At 48.2% G+C, this 21,312-nt stretch overlaps 1 protein-coding gene across 1 annotated transcript in view; it reads left to right on the top strand.

Annotated features, from left to right (window-relative positions):
* Positions 1–16,057: 16,057 nt before the first annotated feature.
* The window catches only part of LOC140411060 (myelin and lymphocyte protein-like), a 180,993-nt gene continuing 175,738 nt past the window's right edge, over positions 16,058–21,312 (top strand). Inside the window, exon 1 of the mRNA XM_072500061.1 lies at positions 16,058–16,181. Coding sequence (XP_072356162.1) covers positions 16,092–16,181 — 90 coding nt within the window. The 5' untranslated portion in view covers positions 16,058–16,091. The remainder of the gene's footprint in view (positions 16,182–21,312) is intronic.

Below are 21,312 nucleotides of genomic sequence, written 5' to 3'. Positions count from 1 at the left end.
AGCATCATAAACAAGGACCTGAACGAGATGGCCCCTCTCCTCCAGCGCATCCTACTTAAACTCAGGAAGTATGACTTCCAACTGGTCTACACCCCAGGGAAGGACCTTATCATTGTGGATGCCCTATCCAGAGCAGTGAGCACGCCGCCAGACTCAGAGGGGTTCGTATGTCAGGTCGAGGCGCAGGTGGCCTTCACATCACCAAATTTGCCAGCTGACAACTCTAGTCTGGCCCGCATTCGCAGAGAGACTGCGGCCGACCCCCTTCTACAACGTGTGGTGCGCCACATGACGGGAGGGTGGCTCAAAGGGCAGTGCCCGCAGTACTACAATGTCCGAGACAACATGCCCGTCATTGATGGTGTCCTTCTGAAGCTGGACCGGATTGTGAATCCGCACAGCATGCACCGGCTTGTCCTCGACCAACTGCACGAAGGCCACCTGGGGGTCGAGAAGTGCAGAAGGAGGGCCCGAGAGGCGGTATACTGGCCGGGCATCAGTGACGATATTACCAATGTGTTGCTCAACTGTCCAACCGCCAAAGGTTTCAGCCGGCGCAACCTCCTGAAACGTTTCTGCCCCATGAGCTGGTGACGTCCCCATGGGCGAAGGTGGGTGTGGACCTCTTTCACGCGCTCGGCAGGGACTATGTCATCGTTGTTGACTACTTCTCCAACTACACAGAGGTCATACGCCTACACGATTTAACATCGTCCGCTGTCATAAGGGCCTACAAAGACACCTTCGCTCGCCACGGCATTCCGATGACGGTCATGTCGGAAAATGGGCCCTGTTTCGCCAGCCAGGAATGGTCATCGTTTGCTGCCACATATGGCTTCACACACATGATGTCCAGCCCTCTGCACCCCCAGTTCAACGGAAAGGTGGAGAAGGGCGTTCACATTGTCAAGCGGCTCCTCTGTAAGGCTGCTGCTGCCGGATCGGATTTCTGCCTCGCCCTGCTGGCCTATCGCTCGGCCCCACTAGCCTCTGGCCTCTCACTAGCCCAGCTGCTGATGGGTCGCACCCTCAGGACTACTGTACCTTCCATCCTGGCGCCCATGATCGACCATGCTCCGGTACTGCACAGGATGCAACTGCAGCGCGTTCGCCAGAAGAGGTCATATGACACACGGGCAACTGATCTTCCCGCTCTGGCCCCTGGAGACGAAGTTCGCATCCACCTACCAGAAGGTGGCTGGTCAGCACCTGCTGAAGTTCTCCGACGCGTGGCTCCCCGCTCGTTCCTGGTTCGCATGCCTGATGGATCTGTTCGTCGGCGCAATCGCCGGGCTCTTCGCCTGCTTCCACGCTCGCTACGAGACCTTACACCGACACCGTGCCCTCCTGTTGTTCCTGATATCGACTTCGTGGAGCTGCCTGCTACCATGCCCCTTCCGTCGTCACCCGTGGCCAGGCCCGTTCCTCAGCCGGTGGTTCGAGACTCACCCTTGAGGCGGTCAACCCGAATTCGTCGCCCACCTACTAGACTGGACTTATGAGACTGTTTATACATTGAACTCATGCAACCACTTTGTTAATATGTTTCTGTTCTTATCGTTACAGGAATTCGCTTTATCGTTCAACGTTTCCCTGTTCTTTGTTCATGGTACAACCTCGTTGTTATGTCACACCCGACATCGCCCCTTGTATATAGTTAAACCCCATGAACATGCTGTAGATATTTCACACACACATTTAGCTACACTCAGTACACCTGCAGGGGATGTTTAGCACAGGGCTAAATCGCTGGCTTTGAAAACAGGCCGTGGCAGGCCAGCAGCACGGTTCAATTCCCGTATCAGCCTCCCCGAACAGGCGCCAGAATGTGGCGACTAGGGGCTTTTCACAGTAACTTCATTTGAAGCCTACTTGTGACAATAAGCGATTTTCATTTAATTTCATTTCATTTCATCTCTATTTATAACCACGTAGGCACATAATCCTGTTATAAAAGGGGGGATGTCATGATATTCATGTGAACATCACAGCATATACACACATAATGATGGACAGATCAATGGACCAATCAACACACACACCACGACAGCCAATCACGGACAAGAGCATACATAGTACAAAAGCAGGGAACACGACACTTCCTGGGCACTCGAGCAGGAGAGAGCTCAGGGCACAGACCTCATTGTCAGCCACTCAGAGGCTCACCGTGTGCTGAATACCAGAGTTTACTATGTTTATAGTTCAATGAAATAAAACTGCGTTGTACCATACGCAACCGTGTTGGTTTGTCTGTGTGTCAGAGTAGCCATCACTTCAAACACCACCCACCAGGTATGCGGTACATACTCGTGCGACTCGGCCAACGTTGTCTACCTCATACGCTGCAGGAAAGGATGTCCCGAAGCGTGGTACATTGGCGAGACCATGCAGACGCTGCGACAACGAATGAACGGACATCGCGTGACAATCACCAGGGAGGAATGTTCCCTTCCAGTTGGGGAACACTTCAGCAGTCAAGGGCATTCAGCCTCTGATCTCCGGGTAAGCATTCTCCAAGGCGGCCTTCAGGACGCGCGACAACGCAGAATCGCCGAGCAGAAACTTATAGAAGTTCCGCACACATGAGTGTGGCCTCAACCGGGAGCTGGGATTCATGTCGCATTACATTCGCCCCCACCATCTGGCCTGGGCTTGCGAAATCCTACTCACTGTCCTGGGTTGAGACAATTCACACCTCTTTAACCTGGGGTTACCCCTATCTCTGGATCTGTAAAGACTTAATTACCTGCAAATGCTCGCATTCCAAGCATTGTCTTGCATCTTTAAATTTGTCTATATATATATTTCTGGAACATACCTCTTCATTCTCCTGAGGAAGGAGCAGCGCTCCGAAAGCTAGTGTTTGAAACAAACCTGTTGGACTTTAACCTGGTGTTGTAAGACTTCTTACTGAGTTTGTGAAGGACAGACCAGCCAGGCAAAAGCTGTCTCGTTTTCCTTTTGCATTCCTTTTCCGGCTCTTCCTCCACCGCCTAAGGCTCCTGCTCCCCCGCTGCTCGTTATATAGCAGCTGGCAAGGGGGCAGCATGGTGGCACAGTGGTTAGCATTGCTATCTCACGGCGCTGAGGTCCCAGGTTCGATCCCGGCCCTGGGTCACTGTCCGTGCGGAGTTTGCACATTCTCCCCGTGTCTGCGTGGGTTTCGCCCCCACAACACAAAGATGTGCAGGCTAGGTGGATTGGCCATGCTAAATTGCCCCTTAATTGGAAAAAATGAATTGGGTACTCTAAATTTATATTAATTAAAATAGCAGGTGGCAAGGAAGCTAGTGGTGGTCTGCTGTGTACTGTCCCCTCTTGTGCTTGTGTAACACTCGGCAGACCTCCGCAGGCCATTAAATCTACTCTGCTGGGCAAGTCAAGATTCCTTCAGAGTGGTCCACGCAGTGGGAGCGTTGTTTCAGCACACCAATGGTGCGCGTACCTGAGTCAATCGGCCATGTTGTTCGAAGGTGGCCCTTGTTGCCCAGTAACCACCCTTTGGTTTGTCGAGGTGGCTCATAGGCAGCTGGCACAACGGACTGTTGCCAAGATACTGGGGGACTGAGCAGCATGATTCACTGCCTCTTGTCACACACCAGCTGGAAGGTGAGGGAAAGCAATCCCTTTCGGGTCTGCTACAAGATACAGTCATATTTATGTGTCGTCAATGGCGTGCCATGGAGGGGAAACCTGCATCCTCTAAAGACGACACACTGGCTCTGCCTCCTTGTATCTGGGAAGAAAGAGTGAAATGTAAGTTAACTTTCAGTGAGTAGAGAGCCTCAGTGACCTCACATACACAACAGTGGACAGAACACTACGAGGCGCACTGTTCGCTAGTGGCGGGATTCTCTAATCCCGTTGCTTGTCAATGGGATTTCCCAGTGAAGCCACCCTAAGCTGCTGGGAAATCCGCAGGCGGGGGTGGGTTGCGCTGCCGGCTGGATAAGAAAATCCCAACAGCTGGAGAATTCCGGCCCATATGTCACTTTGTTTCCCATTCACTTAACCCACCTATATCTCTTTGCAACCTCTTAGTGTCCCCCTCACAGCTTACATTCCCGCTCTGTTTAGTACCATCAGGAAAACTAGCTGCATTCCGCCTGGTCTGTTAACATATTACCCCCAACTTTATGCACCATTAGCCTTTTGAGCGGTGGCACGTTGGCGCAGTGATTAGCACTGCTACCTCAAGGCGCTGAGGACCCGGGAGCGAATCCCGGCCCCAGGTCAATGTCCATGTGAAGTTTGCACATTCTCCCCGTGTTTGCATGGGTCTCACCCCCACAACCCAGAGATGTGCAGGGTGGGTGGATTGGTCACGCTAAAATTGCCCCTTAATTGGGAAAAAAAGAATTGGGTGCTCTAAATTTACTTTTCTAAATGTGTATTGATTAGCCTTTTATGTGGTACCTTATCGAATGTCTTTTAGAAATCCAAGTACACCAATTAGCAGAACTAAGACATCACACCATATTTTTATGAAATATATTAAAGAAACTGGACAAGGACTTTAAAGTGATGAAGTCATGTCTGGCTGTGAGATTCACACAAAAGAAAGCTGAAGCTGTATTATCTCTGAAGGGATGTGAACAATTCTGTGAGTGGCAGAAACCAAATTCAAAGGGAATCACACAAAGGTCATTACATTTCCTAAGCTAGGCCTGGCCAATGATAACCATTAGTCTGCTCGGGCAAAGGACCCTGCATCTGCCTTTCAATTCTTAATGGCTGAAGCATTAACAATCTCAGGAATCCAGACAAGGTGTATATGTCCAAAATGGAGAGGTGGCAGTCATATGACCCCCCCTAGCTGAGAGGAGCAGTTATACTGTCTTGTTGTACTGCTAGTCTTTCTGCCATCTTCCATCCAGCAGCTCATATCAAGAACTCATTCCTTGATTGGCCTCCCTCTCTACTGTTTCTACTGGGGCTTGGAACTTCTATTCTATCACCCAGAAGATTAATTCATATCTATGCATATCCCTTTGTGGAAGTCATCTCTATTGGAAAAGTAATTATCCAGCATCAGTCTTCAACCTGCTGACCCCTGTGAAAGAATACACCATTGGATTTTGATTCTCGACTTTGTACTCATGTAAAGACTAATTCTTTATTCTGTGGTCCCTGCCCTGTAAATCTTTTTTTCTCTATCACTGATCTTTTATTATATGAGTGAAAAGGGATGCTACGTCATGAGCCTTTTTGGTAATTTCAAAATCAATAGTGTAATCCAACCATTTTCAGATTAACTTCATTGTAATGAAGGGTTTAAACACAGTTTTATTCTAACACTGAGGTAAGGATCCATTTTGAACTAATCTGAAAGCTAAACCAGTTACTACATAATAATAATAATCCTTATTGTCACAAGTAGGCTTACATTAACACTGCAATGAAGTTACTGTGAAAAGCCCCTAGTCGCCACATTCCGGCACCTGTTCGGGTACACAGAGGGAGAATTCAGAATGTCCAAATTACCTAACAGCACGTCTTTGGACTGTGGGAGGAAACCGGAGCACCGGGAGGAAACCCACGCAGACACGGGGAGAACGTGCAGACTCCCCACAGATATTGACCCAAGCTGGGAATCGAACCTGGGACCCTGGAGCTGTGGAGCAACAGTGCTAACCACTGTGCTACCATCCCACACACTACAAAATTGGAAACCAGCCAGAACAATCAAATAAAGGGCTTTAATCATGACACATTTACATAATAAATAATTAATCAATAAACGTATGCGAAAGGTTGATTAAAAATTTTTTTTTTTTTAAGAGTACCCAATTCAATTTTTTCCAATTAAGGGGCAATTTAGTGCGGCCAATCCATCTAACCTTTTTGGGTTGCGGGGGTGAGACCCACACTGACACAGGGAGAATGTGCAAACTCCACTCTCGGGGCCGGGGTCATAGAATTTTAAGTATACTCTTCATAACTCATGAGAATTGTGAAATGATGTCTTCGCAGGCAGTCTGGGGAGAGAAGATGGGTTCTCGGGACTTGTATGGGCCTGACTGAATGAGGCCTTATTTAAGCCGTCTCAATTATAAATTGGCAGACAGTTATGTTAATCAATTGTTGTTAGATAAATAGATTTAGATTAGGTTTAGATTTATTGTCACGTGTACCGAGGTACAATGAAAAGCATTGTTCTGCGTACAGTCCAGGCAGATCGTTCCATGTATGAAAAACATAGAACATACGATAAATACACAAAGTAAATATATAGACATAGACATCTGGTGAAGCATACCAGTACTACTCAGGAGAGATCAGTTCAGTCCATAAGAGGGTCATTCAGGGGTTGGTAACAGCGGGGAAGAATCTGCTAACGCGTGTTCTTCATATATCTTCTTCCCGATGAAAGAGGTTGGAAGGGGGAAATATCCCGGGTGGGAGGGAGTCTTTGATTTTGCTGCCCAATTTCGCAGGGCAGCGGGAGGTGTAGAGAGGGGCAATGGATGGGAGGCGGGTTCATGTGATGGACTGGGCTGTGTTCTCCAGAAAGTGACCCTGACCAACACTTGAACTACACCTCACCAAGGTGTGTGTCTCTCTAATGGTGGAGGGTGTGGTTGAGCACTGCGAGGGTTGCTCTGAGCTCCTTCATTCCCAGACATGACTTGGGGGCTTGGAGAGCTGCTGGGCTGGCGAGCCAGCCAGAATGGCCTGCTGGTACCTGAACAAGACGGAAGGATAATTTTAGTGGATGAGTACATTTGCCCTTTAAATACCAGCCCTAACCAGGATCGGCTCACTCGCTAGTCCCCATTATTGTATGCCGTGGTAGCAGCCTTAACCTTTAAGTTTATATAATAAACTTAAGAAATTGTTAAATTGGATTCCGCCCATGAACTCAATATGGATGAAAAATCCCCAGAGAATCGACAACAGAATTCCTAATGCAACTCTGGAAATTTGTGGAGCATTGTGAGTATGGGCTGTCCCTCCCAGAGATGCCCAGGGACTGATTAGTAAGCAGAATAAAAAAGGTAGCAACCCAGAGGAAACTATTGACAGAGCCTACCCTGGACCTAAAAAGGGGAATGGAACTGGTTTTATCTTGCATAAACGCCACAAAAGGGCCCCAGGAACTCCACGGTTCCATCGATTACACCTCACAGTGTCAGATCATCCCGCACAAGAGAACCACGTCCCCTGAGGACAGCGATTATGTGACACATCCACTCGCCTCTAAGTCAGCAATCAGGTATAGAACCATGGAACCATAGAATTCCTACAGTGCAGAAGGAGGCCATTGTGCTCATTGAGTCTGCACCGACCCTCTGAAGGAGCACCCTACCTATCCCTACTCCTCCGCCCTATCCCTGTAACCCCATCTAATCTTCACGTCTGAGGTATATGGTACCAAAACAAAGCTCGATAGCCATGAACTACCACAGACATATGGGATACGGGGAGTACTCGCAGCATTGCTGCACGTGCAGTTGCGGGACACACCAGAGCCAAGGTTGTTAGAGTCGGCAGAGCGGGTACCAGTCCGGCTAGAAGACAAAGCCATCTCATGCCAAGGCCTTACACATCGACCAGCCTGAGGAGGAACAGCTGATACAACTGAACTGTATCACTGCCCCTAAAGTGGCCCCAATCCGGATTAAACTCCAGCTCAATGGTTACCCCCCTAGACATGGAGGTCGGCACAGGAGCCGCCATCTCCAGCATTGGACTTCAGACCCTTTGTCAACTCCGAATGGCCATGCTGCCCCTCGGCTTACGTAAAACTGGGGCCAGATTGGTGACATATACAAAGAACATTCGGGGCCTCATCAGTGTGTGCCATCTTCCAGAGATGTCCTGTTGTACTTTAACCTGGTGGTGTAAGACTTCTTACTGTGCCCACCCCAGTCCAACGCCAGCATCTCCACATCACATCTTCCAGAGAGTGATGGAGAACATTGTCCAAGGACAGCCCAGAGTTGAAGTGTACTTGGACAATGTGCCGATCTCAGGAACCACCGAGAAAGAGCACCTGGACAACCTGGAAGATGTCCTCCGGCAATTCTCCAATGCAGGCCTCTGCCTCAAGAGAGGGAAGTGTGATTTCCAGTCAAAGGAAGTCACACATAAAGAACAAAAGAACAAAGAAAAGTACAGCACAGGAACAGGCCCTTCGGCCCTCCAAGCCCGTGCCGACCATGCTGCCTGTCTAAACTAAACTCTTCTACACTTCCGGGGTCCGTATGCCTCTATTCCCATCCTATTCATGTATTTGTCAAGATGCCTCTTAAACGTCACTATCGTCCCTGCTTCCACCGCCTCCTCCGGCAGCGAGTTCCAGGCACCCACTACCCTCTGTGTAAAAAACTTGCCTCGTACATCTCTAAACCTTGCCCCTCGCACCTTAAACCTATGCCCCCTAGTAATTTACCTCTCTACCCTGGGAAAAAGTCTCTAACTATCCACTCTGTCTATGCCCCTCATACTTTTGTAGACCTCTATCAGGTCACCCCTCAACCTCCTTCGTTCCAGTGAGAACAAACCAAGTTTATTAAACCTCTCTTCATAGCTAATGCCCTCCATACCAGGCAACATCCTGGTAAATCTCTCCTGCACCCTCTCCAAAGCCTCCACATCCTTCTGGTAGTGTGGCGACCACAATTGAACACTATACTCCAAGTGTGGCCTAACTAAGGCTCTATACTGCTGCAACATGACTTGCCAATTTTTGTACTCAATGCCCCTCATGCCATATGCCTTCTTGACTACGTTCTCCACCTATGTTGCCCCTTTCAGTGACCTGTAGACCTGTACACCTAGATCTTTCTGACTGTCAATACTCTTGAGGGTTCTACCATTCACTGTATATTCCCTACCTGTATTAGATCTTCCAAAATGCATTACCTCACATTTGTCCAGATTAAACTCCATCTGCCATCTCTCCGCCCAAGTCTCCAAACAATCTAAATCCTGCTGTATCCTATGACAGTCCTCATCGCTATCCGCAATTCCACCAACCTTTGTGTCGTCCGCAAACGTACTCATCAGACCAGTTACATTTTCCTCCAAATCATTTATATGTACTACGAACAGTAAAGGTCCCAGCACTGATCCCTGCGGAACACCACTAGTCACAGCCCTCCAATCAGAAAAGCAACCTTCGGTTGCTACTCTCTGCGTTCTATGACCTAGCCAGTTCTGTATCCATCTTGCCAGCTCACCTTTGATCCTGTGCGACTTCACCTTTTGTACCAGTCTGCCATGAGGGACCTTGTCAAAGGCCTTACTGAAGTCCATATAGACAACATCCACTGCCCTATCTGCATCAATCATCTTTGTGACCTCCTCAAAAACCTCTATCAAGTTAGTGAGGCATGACCTCCCCTTCAGAAAACTGTGCTGCCTTTCGCTAATACATCCACTTGCTTCCAAATGGGAGTAGATCCAGTCTTGAAGAATTCTCTCCAGTAATTTCTCTACCACTGAAGTAAGGCTCACCGGCCTGTAGTTCCCGGGATTATCCTTGCTACCCTTCTTAAACAAAGGAACAACATTGGCTATTCTCAATTCTTCCGGGACATCACCTGAAGACAGTGAGGATCCAAAGATTTCTGTCAAGGCCTCAGCAATTTCCTCTCTTGCCTCCTTCAGTATTCTGGGGTAGATCCCATCAGGCCCTGGGGACTTATCCACCTTAATATTTTTGAAGACTCCCAACACCTCGGGCGAGATTCTCCGACCCCCCCGCCGGGTCGGAGAATCGCCGGGGGCTGGCGTGAATCCCGCCCCCCCCGGTTGCCGAAGCCTCCGGCACCGGATATTCGGCGGGGCGGGAATCGCGCTGCGCCGGTTGGTGGTCCCCCCCCCCCCCCCCGCCACGCGATTCTCCGGCCCGGTTGGGCCGAAGTCCTGCCGCTAAAATGCCTGTCCCGCCGGCGTAGATTAAACCACCTACCTTACCGGCGGGACAAGGTGGCGCGGGCGGGCTCCGGGGTCCTGGGGGGGGGGGGGCGCGGGGCGATCTGGCCCTGGGGGGGTGCCCCCACGGTGGCCTGGCCCGCGATCGGGGCCCACCGATCCGCGGGCGGGCCTGTGCCATGGGGGCACTCTTTCCCTTCCGCCTCCGCCACGGTCTCCACCATGGCGGAGGCAGAAGAGACTCCCTCCACTGCGCATGCGCGGGAAACTGTCAGCGGCCGCTGACGCTCCCGCGCATGCGCCGCCCGGAGATGTCATTTCCGCGCCAGCTGGCGGGGCACCAAAGGCCTTTTCCGCCAGCTGGCGGGGCGGAAATTCGTCCGGCGCCGGCCTAGCCCCTTAAGGTTGGGGCTCGGCCCCAAAGATGCGGAGCATTCCGCACCTTTGGGGCGGCGCGATGCCCAACTGATTTGCGCCGTTTTGGGCACCAGTCGGCGGACATCGCGCCGTTTCCGGAGAATTTCACCCGTCGCCTTTTTGGATCTCAATGTTACCCAGGCTATCTACGTACCCTTCCCCAGACTCAACATCCACCAATTCCTTCTCTTTGGTGAATACTGCTGCAAAGTATTCATTTAGTACCTCACCCATGTCCTCTGGCTCCACACATGGATTCCCGTCCTGTCCTTCAGTGGGCCAACCCTTTCCCTGGCTACCCTCTGAAATGAAATGAAATGAAAATCGCTTATTGTCACAAGTCGGCTTCAAATGAAGTTACTGTGAAAAGCCCCTAATCGCCACATTCCGGTGCCTGTTCGGGGAGGCTGTTACGGGAATTGAACCGTGCTGCTGGCCTGCCTTGGTCTGCTTTCAAAGCCAGCGATTTAGCCCTGTGCTAAACAGCCCCTCTTGCATTTTACGTACGTGTAAAAAGCCTTGGGATATTCCTTAACCGTATTTGCTAATCACTTTTCGTGAGCCCTTCTGGCCCTCCTGACTCCTTGCTTAAGTTCCTTCCTACTTTCTTTATATTCCACACAGGCTTTGTCTGTTCCCAGCCTTCTAGCCCTGACAAATGCCTCCTTTTTCCTTTTGACGAGGCCTACAATATCTCTCGTTACCCAAGGTTTCCGAAATTTGCCGTATTTATCCTTCTTCCTCACAGGACCATGCCGGTCCTGAACTCCTTTCAACTGACATTTGAAAGCCTCCCACATGTCAGATGTTGATTTACCCTCAAACATCAAACATCACACCTCGGATATTGCGTTGGTAGGGTTGACCTGCACCCGGTGAAAGACCAAGTGCAGGTCATAAAAGGAGCCCCGACGGCAGAAAACACAACAGAACTAAAGTCATTCCCGAGACTCATAAATCACTCCGCGGAATTCATACCCTTACACTACTAAAGAAGGACCAGTGAAGCACTACTAAAAAAGTGGTCATGGCAAACGCCACAGGAGGAAGCGTTCGCCAGGGTAAAAAGGCAATTGCAGTTGTCTAAAATACTGGCACGCTATGAACCCTCAAGCCTGCTCACCCTCAGCTGCATTGCCTCGCCTTATGGAATTGGAGCGGTATTATCCCACCGTGGGCCAATGGCACTGAATGACTGATAGCGTATGTATCTAGGACCATAGCTGACGTGGAGAGTCCATACGCCCAGATCGAGAAAGAGAGGTTGGCCGTGGCATATGCAGTGAAGCATGTCCCCCTTAACAGTGTACAGCTGAGCCCCAGCTCAGGGGGAATAGATGCCTGGGATCTCCAAATCAACATGATTCAGATGTGGGTTCATTTATTGCATTAAGTGCGGGAGGATTGCGACCTGATTTGGCTGTTCCGCCATGAATCGCACCGGTTTTTGCACCCGGATACGTTGACATTTTTTGGGAAAATTCTACCCGTTGTTTCAGAAAACTGTCGCAGAAATATTGGATAAATTCATCTTTCAGACTATCTTTGCCAATGTGATTTAGTCAGCTATATGAAACTGTTGTGTTTGAAACAAGCTCCAATTATTTCTTGCTTAATGCATGTTCTTAGGGGAACTATAAACTGCCGCCACCAGATTTTGGTGACTATTTTTATTCCTCATTTCCACCAAGATTATTCTACTTGGAACATAAGAACATAAGAACTAGGAGCAGGAGTAGGCCATCTGACCCCTTGAGCCTGCTCCGCAATTCAATGAGATCATGGCTGATCTTTTGTGGACTCAGCTCCACTTTCCGACCCAAACACAATAACCCTTAATCCCTTTATTAATCAAAAAACTATCTATCTTTATCTTAAAAACATTTAATGAAGGAGCCTCTACTGCTTCACTGGGCAAAGAATTCCATAGATTCACAACCCTTTGGGTGAAGAAGTTCCTCCTAAACTCAGTCGTAAATCTACTGCCCCTTATTCTGAGGCTATGCCCCCTAGTTCTGCTTTCACCCACCAGTGGAAACAACCAGCCCGCATCTATCCTATCTATTCCCTTCATAATTTTATATGTTTCTATAAGATCCCCCCTCATCCTTCTAAATTCCAACGAGTACAGTCCCAGTCTACTCAACCTCTCCTCGTAATCCAACCCTTTCAGCTCTGGGATTAACCTAGTGAATCTCCTCTGCACACCCTCCAGGGCCAGTACGTCCTTTCTCAAGTAAGGAGACCAAAACCGAACACAATACTCCAGGTGTGGCCTCACTAACACCTATACAATTGCAGCATAACCTCCCTAGTCTTAAACTCCATCCCTCTAGCAATGAAGGACCAAATTCCATTTGCCTTCTTAATCACCTGTTGCACCTGTAAACCAACTTTTTGCGACTCATGCACTAGCACATCCAGGTCTCTCTGCACAGCAGCATGTTTTAATATTTTATCATTTAAATAATAATCCCTTTTGCTGTTATTCCTACCAAAATGGATAACCTCACATTTGTACTTGCTGACCTTCTTCTCCTCCTACTCTTCTTTACTGTGTGGACTACATCTTTCCCATTCTCTCTGCCTTTTTGAAATATTGTGTAACCTGGAATATTTATTTCCCAACATTGGTCACATTGTAACCATGACTCTGTATTGGTGATTAGATCTAAACAATTTATCTCTATTTGCTTTGTGACTTCATCTTTGCATTGCTAATATTTTGCGCATTCATATAAATGGCCTTTAGTTTTTCATTATTATTCTTTGCATGAAACTTATTTATTGATACACGATTACCATCAAACACTCTTTCCTTTCCAGTTCAACTCTGCTGCTTTTCTCAAACATCTCTATTACCTACACTTTTGAAATTAAAATGAAATTAAATGAAATGAAAACCGCTTATTGTCACAAGTAGGCTTCAAATGAAGTTACTGTGAAAAGCCCCCAGTCGCCCCGTTCCGGCGAGGCTGGTACGGGAATTGAACCGTGCTGCTGGCCTGCCTTGGTCTGCTTTGAAAGCCAGTTAATTAGCCCGGTGCTAAACCAGCCCCGACTTTTGTCTTTAGATTACCAAACTTCCCTTCACTTTAAGGGCGGCAGGGAGGCACAGTGGCTTGTACTGCTGCCACACAGCGCCAGGGATCTGGGTGACTGTGTGGAGTCTGCACATTCTCCCCGTAACTGCGTGGGTTTCCTCTGGGTGGTCTGGTTTCCTCCCACAGCCCAAAGATATGCAGGTTAGGTGGATTGGCCATGATAAATTGCCCCTTCATGTCCAAAGGTTAGGTGGGATGGTGGGGTTGCAGGGGTAGGGTGAGGAGTGGGCCTTGCTGGAATGCTTGTTCGGAGGATATCGACATCGGATGACATAAGACCATAAGACATAGGAGTGGAAGTAAGGCCATTCAGCCCATCGAGTCCACTCCACCATTCAATCATGGCTGATTTCAACTCCATTTATCCGCTCTCTCTCCATAGCCCTTAATTCCTCGAGAAATCAAGAATTTATCAACTTCTGTCTTAAAGACACTCAACGTCTCAGCCTCCACTGCCCTCTGTGGCAATGAATTCCACAGACCCACCACTCTCTGGCTGAAGAAATGTTTCCTCATCTCTGTTCTAAAATGACGCCCTTTTATTCTAAGGCTGTGCCCCCGGGTCCTAGTCTCCCCTGCTAATGGAAATAACTTCCCTACGTCCACCCTATCTAAGCCATTCATTATCTTGTAAGTTTCTATTAGATCTCCCCTCAACCTCCTAAACTCCAATGAATATATCCCAGGATCCTCAGACATTCATCGTATGTTAGGCCTACCATTCCTGGGATCATCCGTGTGAATCTCCGCTGGACCCGCTCCAGTGCCAGTATGTCCTTCCTGAGGTGTGGGGCCCAAAATTGCTCACAGTATTCTAAATGGGGCCTAACTAGTGCTTTATAAAGCTTCAGAAGTACATCCCTGCTTTTATATTCCAAGTCTCTTGAGATAAATGACAACATTGCATTTGCTTTCTTAATTACGGACTCAACCTGCAAGTTTACCTTTAGAGAATCCTAGACTAGGACTCCCAAGTCCCTTTGCACTTCAGCATTATGAATTTTGTCACTGTTTAGAAAATAGTCAATGCCTCCATTCTTTTTTCCAAAGTGCAAGACCTCGCACTTGCCCACGTTGAATTTCATCAGCCATTTCTTGGACCACTCTCCTAAACTGTCTAAATCTTTCTGCAGCCTCTCCACCTCCTCTATACTACCTGCCCCTCCACCTATCTTTGTATCATCGGCAAACTTAGCCAGAATGCCCCCAGTCCCGTCATCTAGATCGTTAATATATAAAGAGAACAGCTGTGGCCCCAACACTGAACCCTGCGGGACACCACTCGTCACCGGTTGCCATTCCGAAAAAGAACCTTTTATCCCAACTCTCTGCCTTCTGCCTGACAGCCAATCGTCAATCCATGTTAGTACCTTGCCTCGAATACCATGGGCCCTTATTTTACTCAGCAGTCTCCCGTGAGGCACCTTATCAAAGGCCTTTTGGAAGTCAAGATAGATAACATCCATTGGCCCTCCTTGGTCTAACCTATTTGTTATCTCTTCAAAGAACTGTATTGTTGTTCGATTAAAAGGAGGACATACAAATGTTAAAAGCTTGCCAATTGGATGACAACCTGCCTGTAACGTGTGTTTCACCTGAAAATGGTACTCAATCATCTTTAAAAAATCTTTCCAATTAAGGGGCAATTTAGCGTGGCCAATCCAACTACCCTGCACATCTTTGGATCGAACCCGGGTCCTCGGCACTGTGAGGTTGGCCACCCACTGCACCAATTTACATGTCTGACCTCACTGAATCAGATACCTAAAAATCAAGATCACCCATTTTCTTTATGCCCATGACTGCTACGTTTGACTGGGTGGTGAGGAGAATTGGCCTCAGCATTTGTGCTCTAGTATGTCTGGCCGCTTGCCCCACGTCCCTTGAAGGTGAAATGATGCTGGGAATTGTTCCTCAGACGAGTTGCTCGGTAATAACAAAGGCAACGCGTTGAGCTCCTGCGTTCAAACCTCCGCACTGTGCCTGCAGTGTGCTTCAAGCTCGCCCGTCAACAGATTGTCACAGCGGGAAAGAAACTGAGGCCAAAATGGGCATTGCAGTGCAGGCACGTGGCAAAGAAAATACTCTTTAAATGGCTGATTGGCAACAAATGCTGTCGAGGTTTGAGGCCGTTGCTGAGTGCCACCGCGGAGAAGTGGTTACGAGCAACAGTAGTAACAGATTGCCAATGTGCATTTATGTAGTAATATTAGAAAGCAATCATTGAGGCTTTGAATCACTTATTGATTTAAGGGAGTTGGCCTTCATGCAATGATATCTGTGTTGCTCCAACCATGCCCTATAAAGCAAAGCAAACTATCCCCAAGTTTCAGTATGATTAAAAAAATGAATTCAATTCAGCAGCTTTTATCTCTCAGAGCAATGAAATGGAGAAATCTCACGTTGAGGTGTAGGGGGAAGTTAAATGTACAGCAGGTGAGCAAATACTCGCCTCAGAAATGTTTAGCGCAATCGCTCCCCTCCCCCTTGTCTGCATTCTCACCACATAGGCGGTGATGTCGTACCAATGATGGCTAGGTTGGCAAAGGTTCATTAGGTTTGAGTGACGCACCTTCAAGCTGGCCCCAGTATATCAATCTTGATACACATAGGACTCAGCCTCAGATAGTCACTTGCGGCTGCGCTTGTAGTAGCCAGGGAATCCTCATTAGCCCTGCAGGAACCGCCATGTCAGCTCCAGAAGCTTCGACTAGTCCCATACCATCTGGGGGAAACGTCTTTACATCTTTTCCAGAGATCCTGATGTTTGGTGAATTTGTGAGTAACAATTGTTTAATGACATGCATTGCCGCCAAAACAAGTATTCTTTTGCAATTTTACCGTGAACCGCAGTGTGTCGTTTCCAGAATGCTTGATAGTCCAATCGGTTTACAGAGAGCATGTGTTGAGTAGCTGGAATACAGAGAATACAGGCGCAAGAGAGTTAAAGGGAGAGGATCAAGAGAAAAGACAGGATAGGTGATGGAGAGAAAGAGACACACACAGGAGAACACAGATAGAAAGGGTTACAAGAGATTGGGGAAGGTTGGGGGAAGTGACTGTCTCCAGACACTTTAATCAGTAAAGAAACTCAGAGGTGGTCAAGCTGGGGATTTAAGCTGCATTGTCGGATTTTAGTGCAGGCCACAACCTTCGTAAAGGAATTGAACTTTCCCCTATAGGAAAAGCTGCTCGGAGGATTGGGGCTGGCTTCCAATTAGATTACCTGCCATAGTCCCATTTACAGAGATATAAGGCATTATGTTGGCTGGTGCTGCAACCTATGCCCTCTACAAACGGTAACCAGCTGAACAGGAGCAAATACAAGGCAGTTGAAGCAGTTTTCAATAATCACTTTCTGATGTAACTTTGAACAGGATGTTTTTTGTTTTTATAAATTTAGAGTACCCAATTATTTTTTCCAATTAAGGGGCAATTTAGCGTGGCCAATCCACCTACCCTGCACAGCTTTGGATTGTGGGGGTGAAACCCACGCAGACACGGGCGCAGACACGGGGCAAATGTGCAAACTCCACACGGACCCAGGGCCGGGATTCAAACCCGGGTCCTCAGCACCATAGGCAGCAATGCTAACCACTGCACCACCAAGCTGCCCTTTGAACAGGATGTTTGAGGTACAGCGGGAGACTAACTGGGACAATTTACCAAGACTTCACCAACACCTTCTCAGCAGTTATTCTGGAAATTCCCAGAGAACTTCACTTAGTGCGCCATCATGGGATGTGGGCTTCGCTGGCTGGACCAGCATTTAGTGCCCATCCCTGAGGACATTTAAAAGTCAACCACGTTGCTGTGGGCCCGGAGTCACATGTAGGCCAGACCAGGTAAGGATGGCAGATTTCCTTCTCTAAATGACCTTTGTGAACCAGATGGGATTTTACGACAATGGTTTAATTTTTAAAAATGTTATTCGTGCATGGGATGTGGGCATCTCCGGTTGGACTAGCATTTATTGCCCATCCCTAATTGCCCTTGAGGGGGTCTAGAGTCACAAGACCGAGTAAGGAAGGCAGATCTCCTTCCCTAAAGGACATTAGTGAAGCAGATGGGTTTTACGACAATGGTTTCATGGCCACCATTAGATTTTTAATTCCAGATTTACTGAATTCAAATTTCACCATCTGAGTGGTGAGATTTGAACCTGGGTCCCAAGAGCATTACTCTGGTTTACTAGTCCAGTGACAATACCGCTACTCCGCGGTATCCCCTTTCATGGTCATTATTTGACTTTTAAACCTCTTAGTTTTTATTGAATTCAAATGTCACCACAGCCATTGGATGCCTTTTAAGAGTCACCAGGGGAAAGGGAATACACGGTCATGGGCATCTTTCCAGATCTCTTTGGTTTGGAATGGGAGGAGGATATAAGGCTGTTTCAAGAGTGAGGGTCAGGGCATGGGCTCCTTCTCCCTGATCTACTGTGGGACATCCCTCCTCCTCTGGACTCCTCCACCAGGATTGTCTGTGTCCAGAAACTGTGCACACTCTCCCTCAGGTTCCTGAGTGGTGCTGAAACATATATTACTGCCAGTGCATTCCACACCTTCATCTGCCCGACCCTCCAAGCATTACCTAACCCGCATGCGACAAAGTCTGCAGATCACGCATTGCATTTATCAGCCACCTCAGAACCCATCGAGCTGGAATGGAAGAATGCTGGTCATTCTCGCTGCTGAGGGGCTGAAGAGAAGAGAAAATGCAGGATACATATATTGTTTCATGTACATTGTTTTTGACCAGTCCTTAAATGCTGAGTGTCAAATTTAACAAGTTCAAATAGTGGCAATTAGCAACCAGGTGTTGCTAATTGTGTGAGAAAACCAGATTTTCAGATAGGGGTGTATTATTTTTAAAAAAAAATGTTTATTAAGAATTTTTAAACAAAACTTTCAACCATACAAACAAACCCCCCCCCCCCCCCCCCGCCCGAAACAAAAAGAAAAGAAAGCTCGCATAGCAAGACATAAACATGGCAAGTCAATATAATACAGAACTTTGTACATTGGATTCCTCCCGTACATATCAGTTTTCTGGATCATTTATGTATTTTCTTGCTCAGATGCCCCCCAGAAAAAAAACCCTTCCCCATCCCTCCCCCCCAAGAAAGATATCCCCCCCTGGGTTGCTGCTAGGGGTGTATTATTAATACAGGTAAAGTCACCATAGTCTGCTTTCTCCTATGTGGGGTGGAGCTGACTTAACTTGAGGATCATAACGTTTCAGGCGAGGAGCAAGGTGGGGCTTTCAAGAATGACCTCAAGCCAGTCCGGGAATTGAACCCACACTGCTGGCCTCGCTCAACATTATGAACCACTGTCTAGCCAAGTGAGCTAACCCGGCCCTCTCAGTTTCTGTTCTGTGAGCTAACAGGCCCTTATAGTGTCTGTTCTCAGCCTGTCAACACAGGGAGAATAAAAGGCACTTTGAACGGAGATATTTTGGGAGAGGCACAAAGCAAAAGAGGAGGATAGAAAGGGAGGAACGGAGAGAGCCAGGAAGAAGAGAGAGGGGGGCACAGAGAAAAAAAGGTAAGGGAATAGGAGAAATATTGAAACGGGGGAGAGAGAAGGGGGCCGACAGTGTTAGTTTGGAGGTAATCAGGCAACGGGAGAGAAAATGGAGGAAAATAAAATTTAAAAAGGCACGTTGAGAACGGAAACAATAATTGTTTTGAAGTGAGAACGGTTTAAGCCGAAAGGTTCTGAATTGAGCAAATGGAGCTAGAAAATAGTTGGATATAAATGTTTACAAGTAATTCGAATACCCTCTCAAATAAGTTGTGAATGTTGAGCGAGTGTTGTGAAAGAAGGCAAGCTGGTTTTTCTGGTTTAATGTTTGCAGCAACAGGTCACAGCTCCATCCCAGTTTTTCAAATTGCAAACAGGCTTATCATCAACATGGATAAGCGGTTGCTATATTATTATTCTGCCGGCGGGAAAACAATTCAGGAATTTTAAGTTTGCCTCACTTACTGAAAGTCAGTGGAATGCAAGAGGTACACTAAATTGACTGAAGGTTGCTTAACTCTTTGGCCCTAAACGGCTGAAAAGAATTTAATCTCACTACAGGAATTGTTCGGACTTTCTCCTTTACAGACATTAAGCGGCGGCTGTGGGTTTTCAAATCTCTTACTTCAGTCATATAAAGAGCTGGGGAAAATTTGACCAATTGAGTAAATTGACAATATTGGACAGGCCCCAGTTATGCATCCCTCAACGAAATGTAAATGTAAACTGCGGGAGATGTATGTGGCCAATTGAATGATTCTTTTGCATTACCACCCAAAGTCAAACACTCACCTACGTGTGTTAACAATACTGACTGTGGTAGTCACCACTAACTGTATTAGATGCATATTAGATGTAGTATATGTCATAATATACACCAGTATATCATGGTGCAGACACACACTGATGGACACACAGTGGGACCAATCAACATACACAACACCGCAGCCAATCACCAGTGAGAGCACACGCACTATAAAGACAGGGGACATCAGAGTTCCCGCTCATTCGGAGTTGCAGCTAGCTAGGAGCACAGAGCTCACAGCCTGCAACACAGACATTCACCATGTGCTGAGTGCATCAACTGGTTAGGACAAGGCAAAGATCTTTAGTTAAAGCTGGTATCGTATTTCCCCACAGTTCAAGTATGTTTAAATAGTTAACCTTTTAATAAAATAGTGTCGCACTACTTCAAGTGTTGGTGACCTGCATGTGATGCAGAACACCCAACATATCAGTACAGTAAGACTCCTGTACTAGAGATACATGGGTAAATTCCTGCCTGCTGGCTCCGCCCAGTAGGCGGCGTATAAATGTGTGTGCTCGCCGGTGCTGCTTCCATTCTGGTTCCAGCTACAGGAGGCACAACATCTTTGCTCAATAAAGCCTCGATTATTCACTACTCTCGTCTTTGTAGTAATTGATAGTGCATCAATTTATTGAGCAAAGACTTTAAAACGATGGAACTTCGCATCAAGCCTGATCGCCTACAGCTGCACCCTCAAGCAGCCAACGCTACGTCCGCCTTTGACCACTGGCTAGCCTGCTTCGAAAGCTACCTCCAAACATCCGCTGAAGAACCCTCGGACGCGCAGAAGCTCCAGCCCCTTTATTCACGGGTGAGCCCTGACATTTTTCCTCTCATTCGGGTTGCGCCCACTTACGCTGAAGCAATGGAGCTCCTGAAAGGACATTACGTTCGGCCGGTCAACAAACTATACGGCAGGCACCTCCTGTCCACGAGACAGCAACTCCCCGATGAGTCCCTCGACGATTTCTGGCGTGCCCTACACATCCTGGCGAGGAACTGTGATTGCCAGGCAGTTTTGGCAGTCAGGCATACAGAACTTTTAATCAGAGACGCTTTTGTTACGGGCATGGGGTCAGCGTACATCCGCCAGCGCCTATTGGAAGGGGGTACACTTGATCTTGCGGGAACCAGGCAGCTCGCGAACTCGTTAATAGGGGCCTCCCTCGTAACGTCCAGTCATACGCCCCCGACCGCACGACACCCTCATGGGCATCGTGGGCCCCAGCAGCTACCGACCCCATCCCACCGCAAGCCTGCGCCGCGTGGCAGCCAGCCAACCCCGGGGGGCCCAAATGCTACTTCTGCGGGCAGAACAAACACCCCCGGCAGCGCCGCCAGGCGCGGAGTGCAATCTGCAACGGCTGCGGAAAGAAGGGACATTTTGCTGCTGTGTGCAGGCTTGTTCGGTCGCTGCTGTTTCCAGGCCTGGCATTCCTACACCCCCCACGTGCGGCCTGTGGGTGCCGCAATCTTCTTCTCCGCAGGCCACGTGCGGCCCGTGGGCGCCGCCATCTTCGGCGCCATTTTGGACGGCGCCTCAGGACCCCTGCCCATCGGGAAGCTTGTCTGG

This window comes from Scyliorhinus torazame, chromosome 4, assembly GCF_047496885.1.
Source record: "Scyliorhinus torazame isolate Kashiwa2021f chromosome 4, sScyTor2.1, whole genome shotgun sequence".
Classification (NCBI taxonomy): Eukaryota; Metazoa; Chordata; class Chondrichthyes; order Carcharhiniformes; family Scyliorhinidae; genus Scyliorhinus; species Scyliorhinus torazame.
This window is presented reverse-complemented; position numbering and strand designations above follow the sequence as displayed.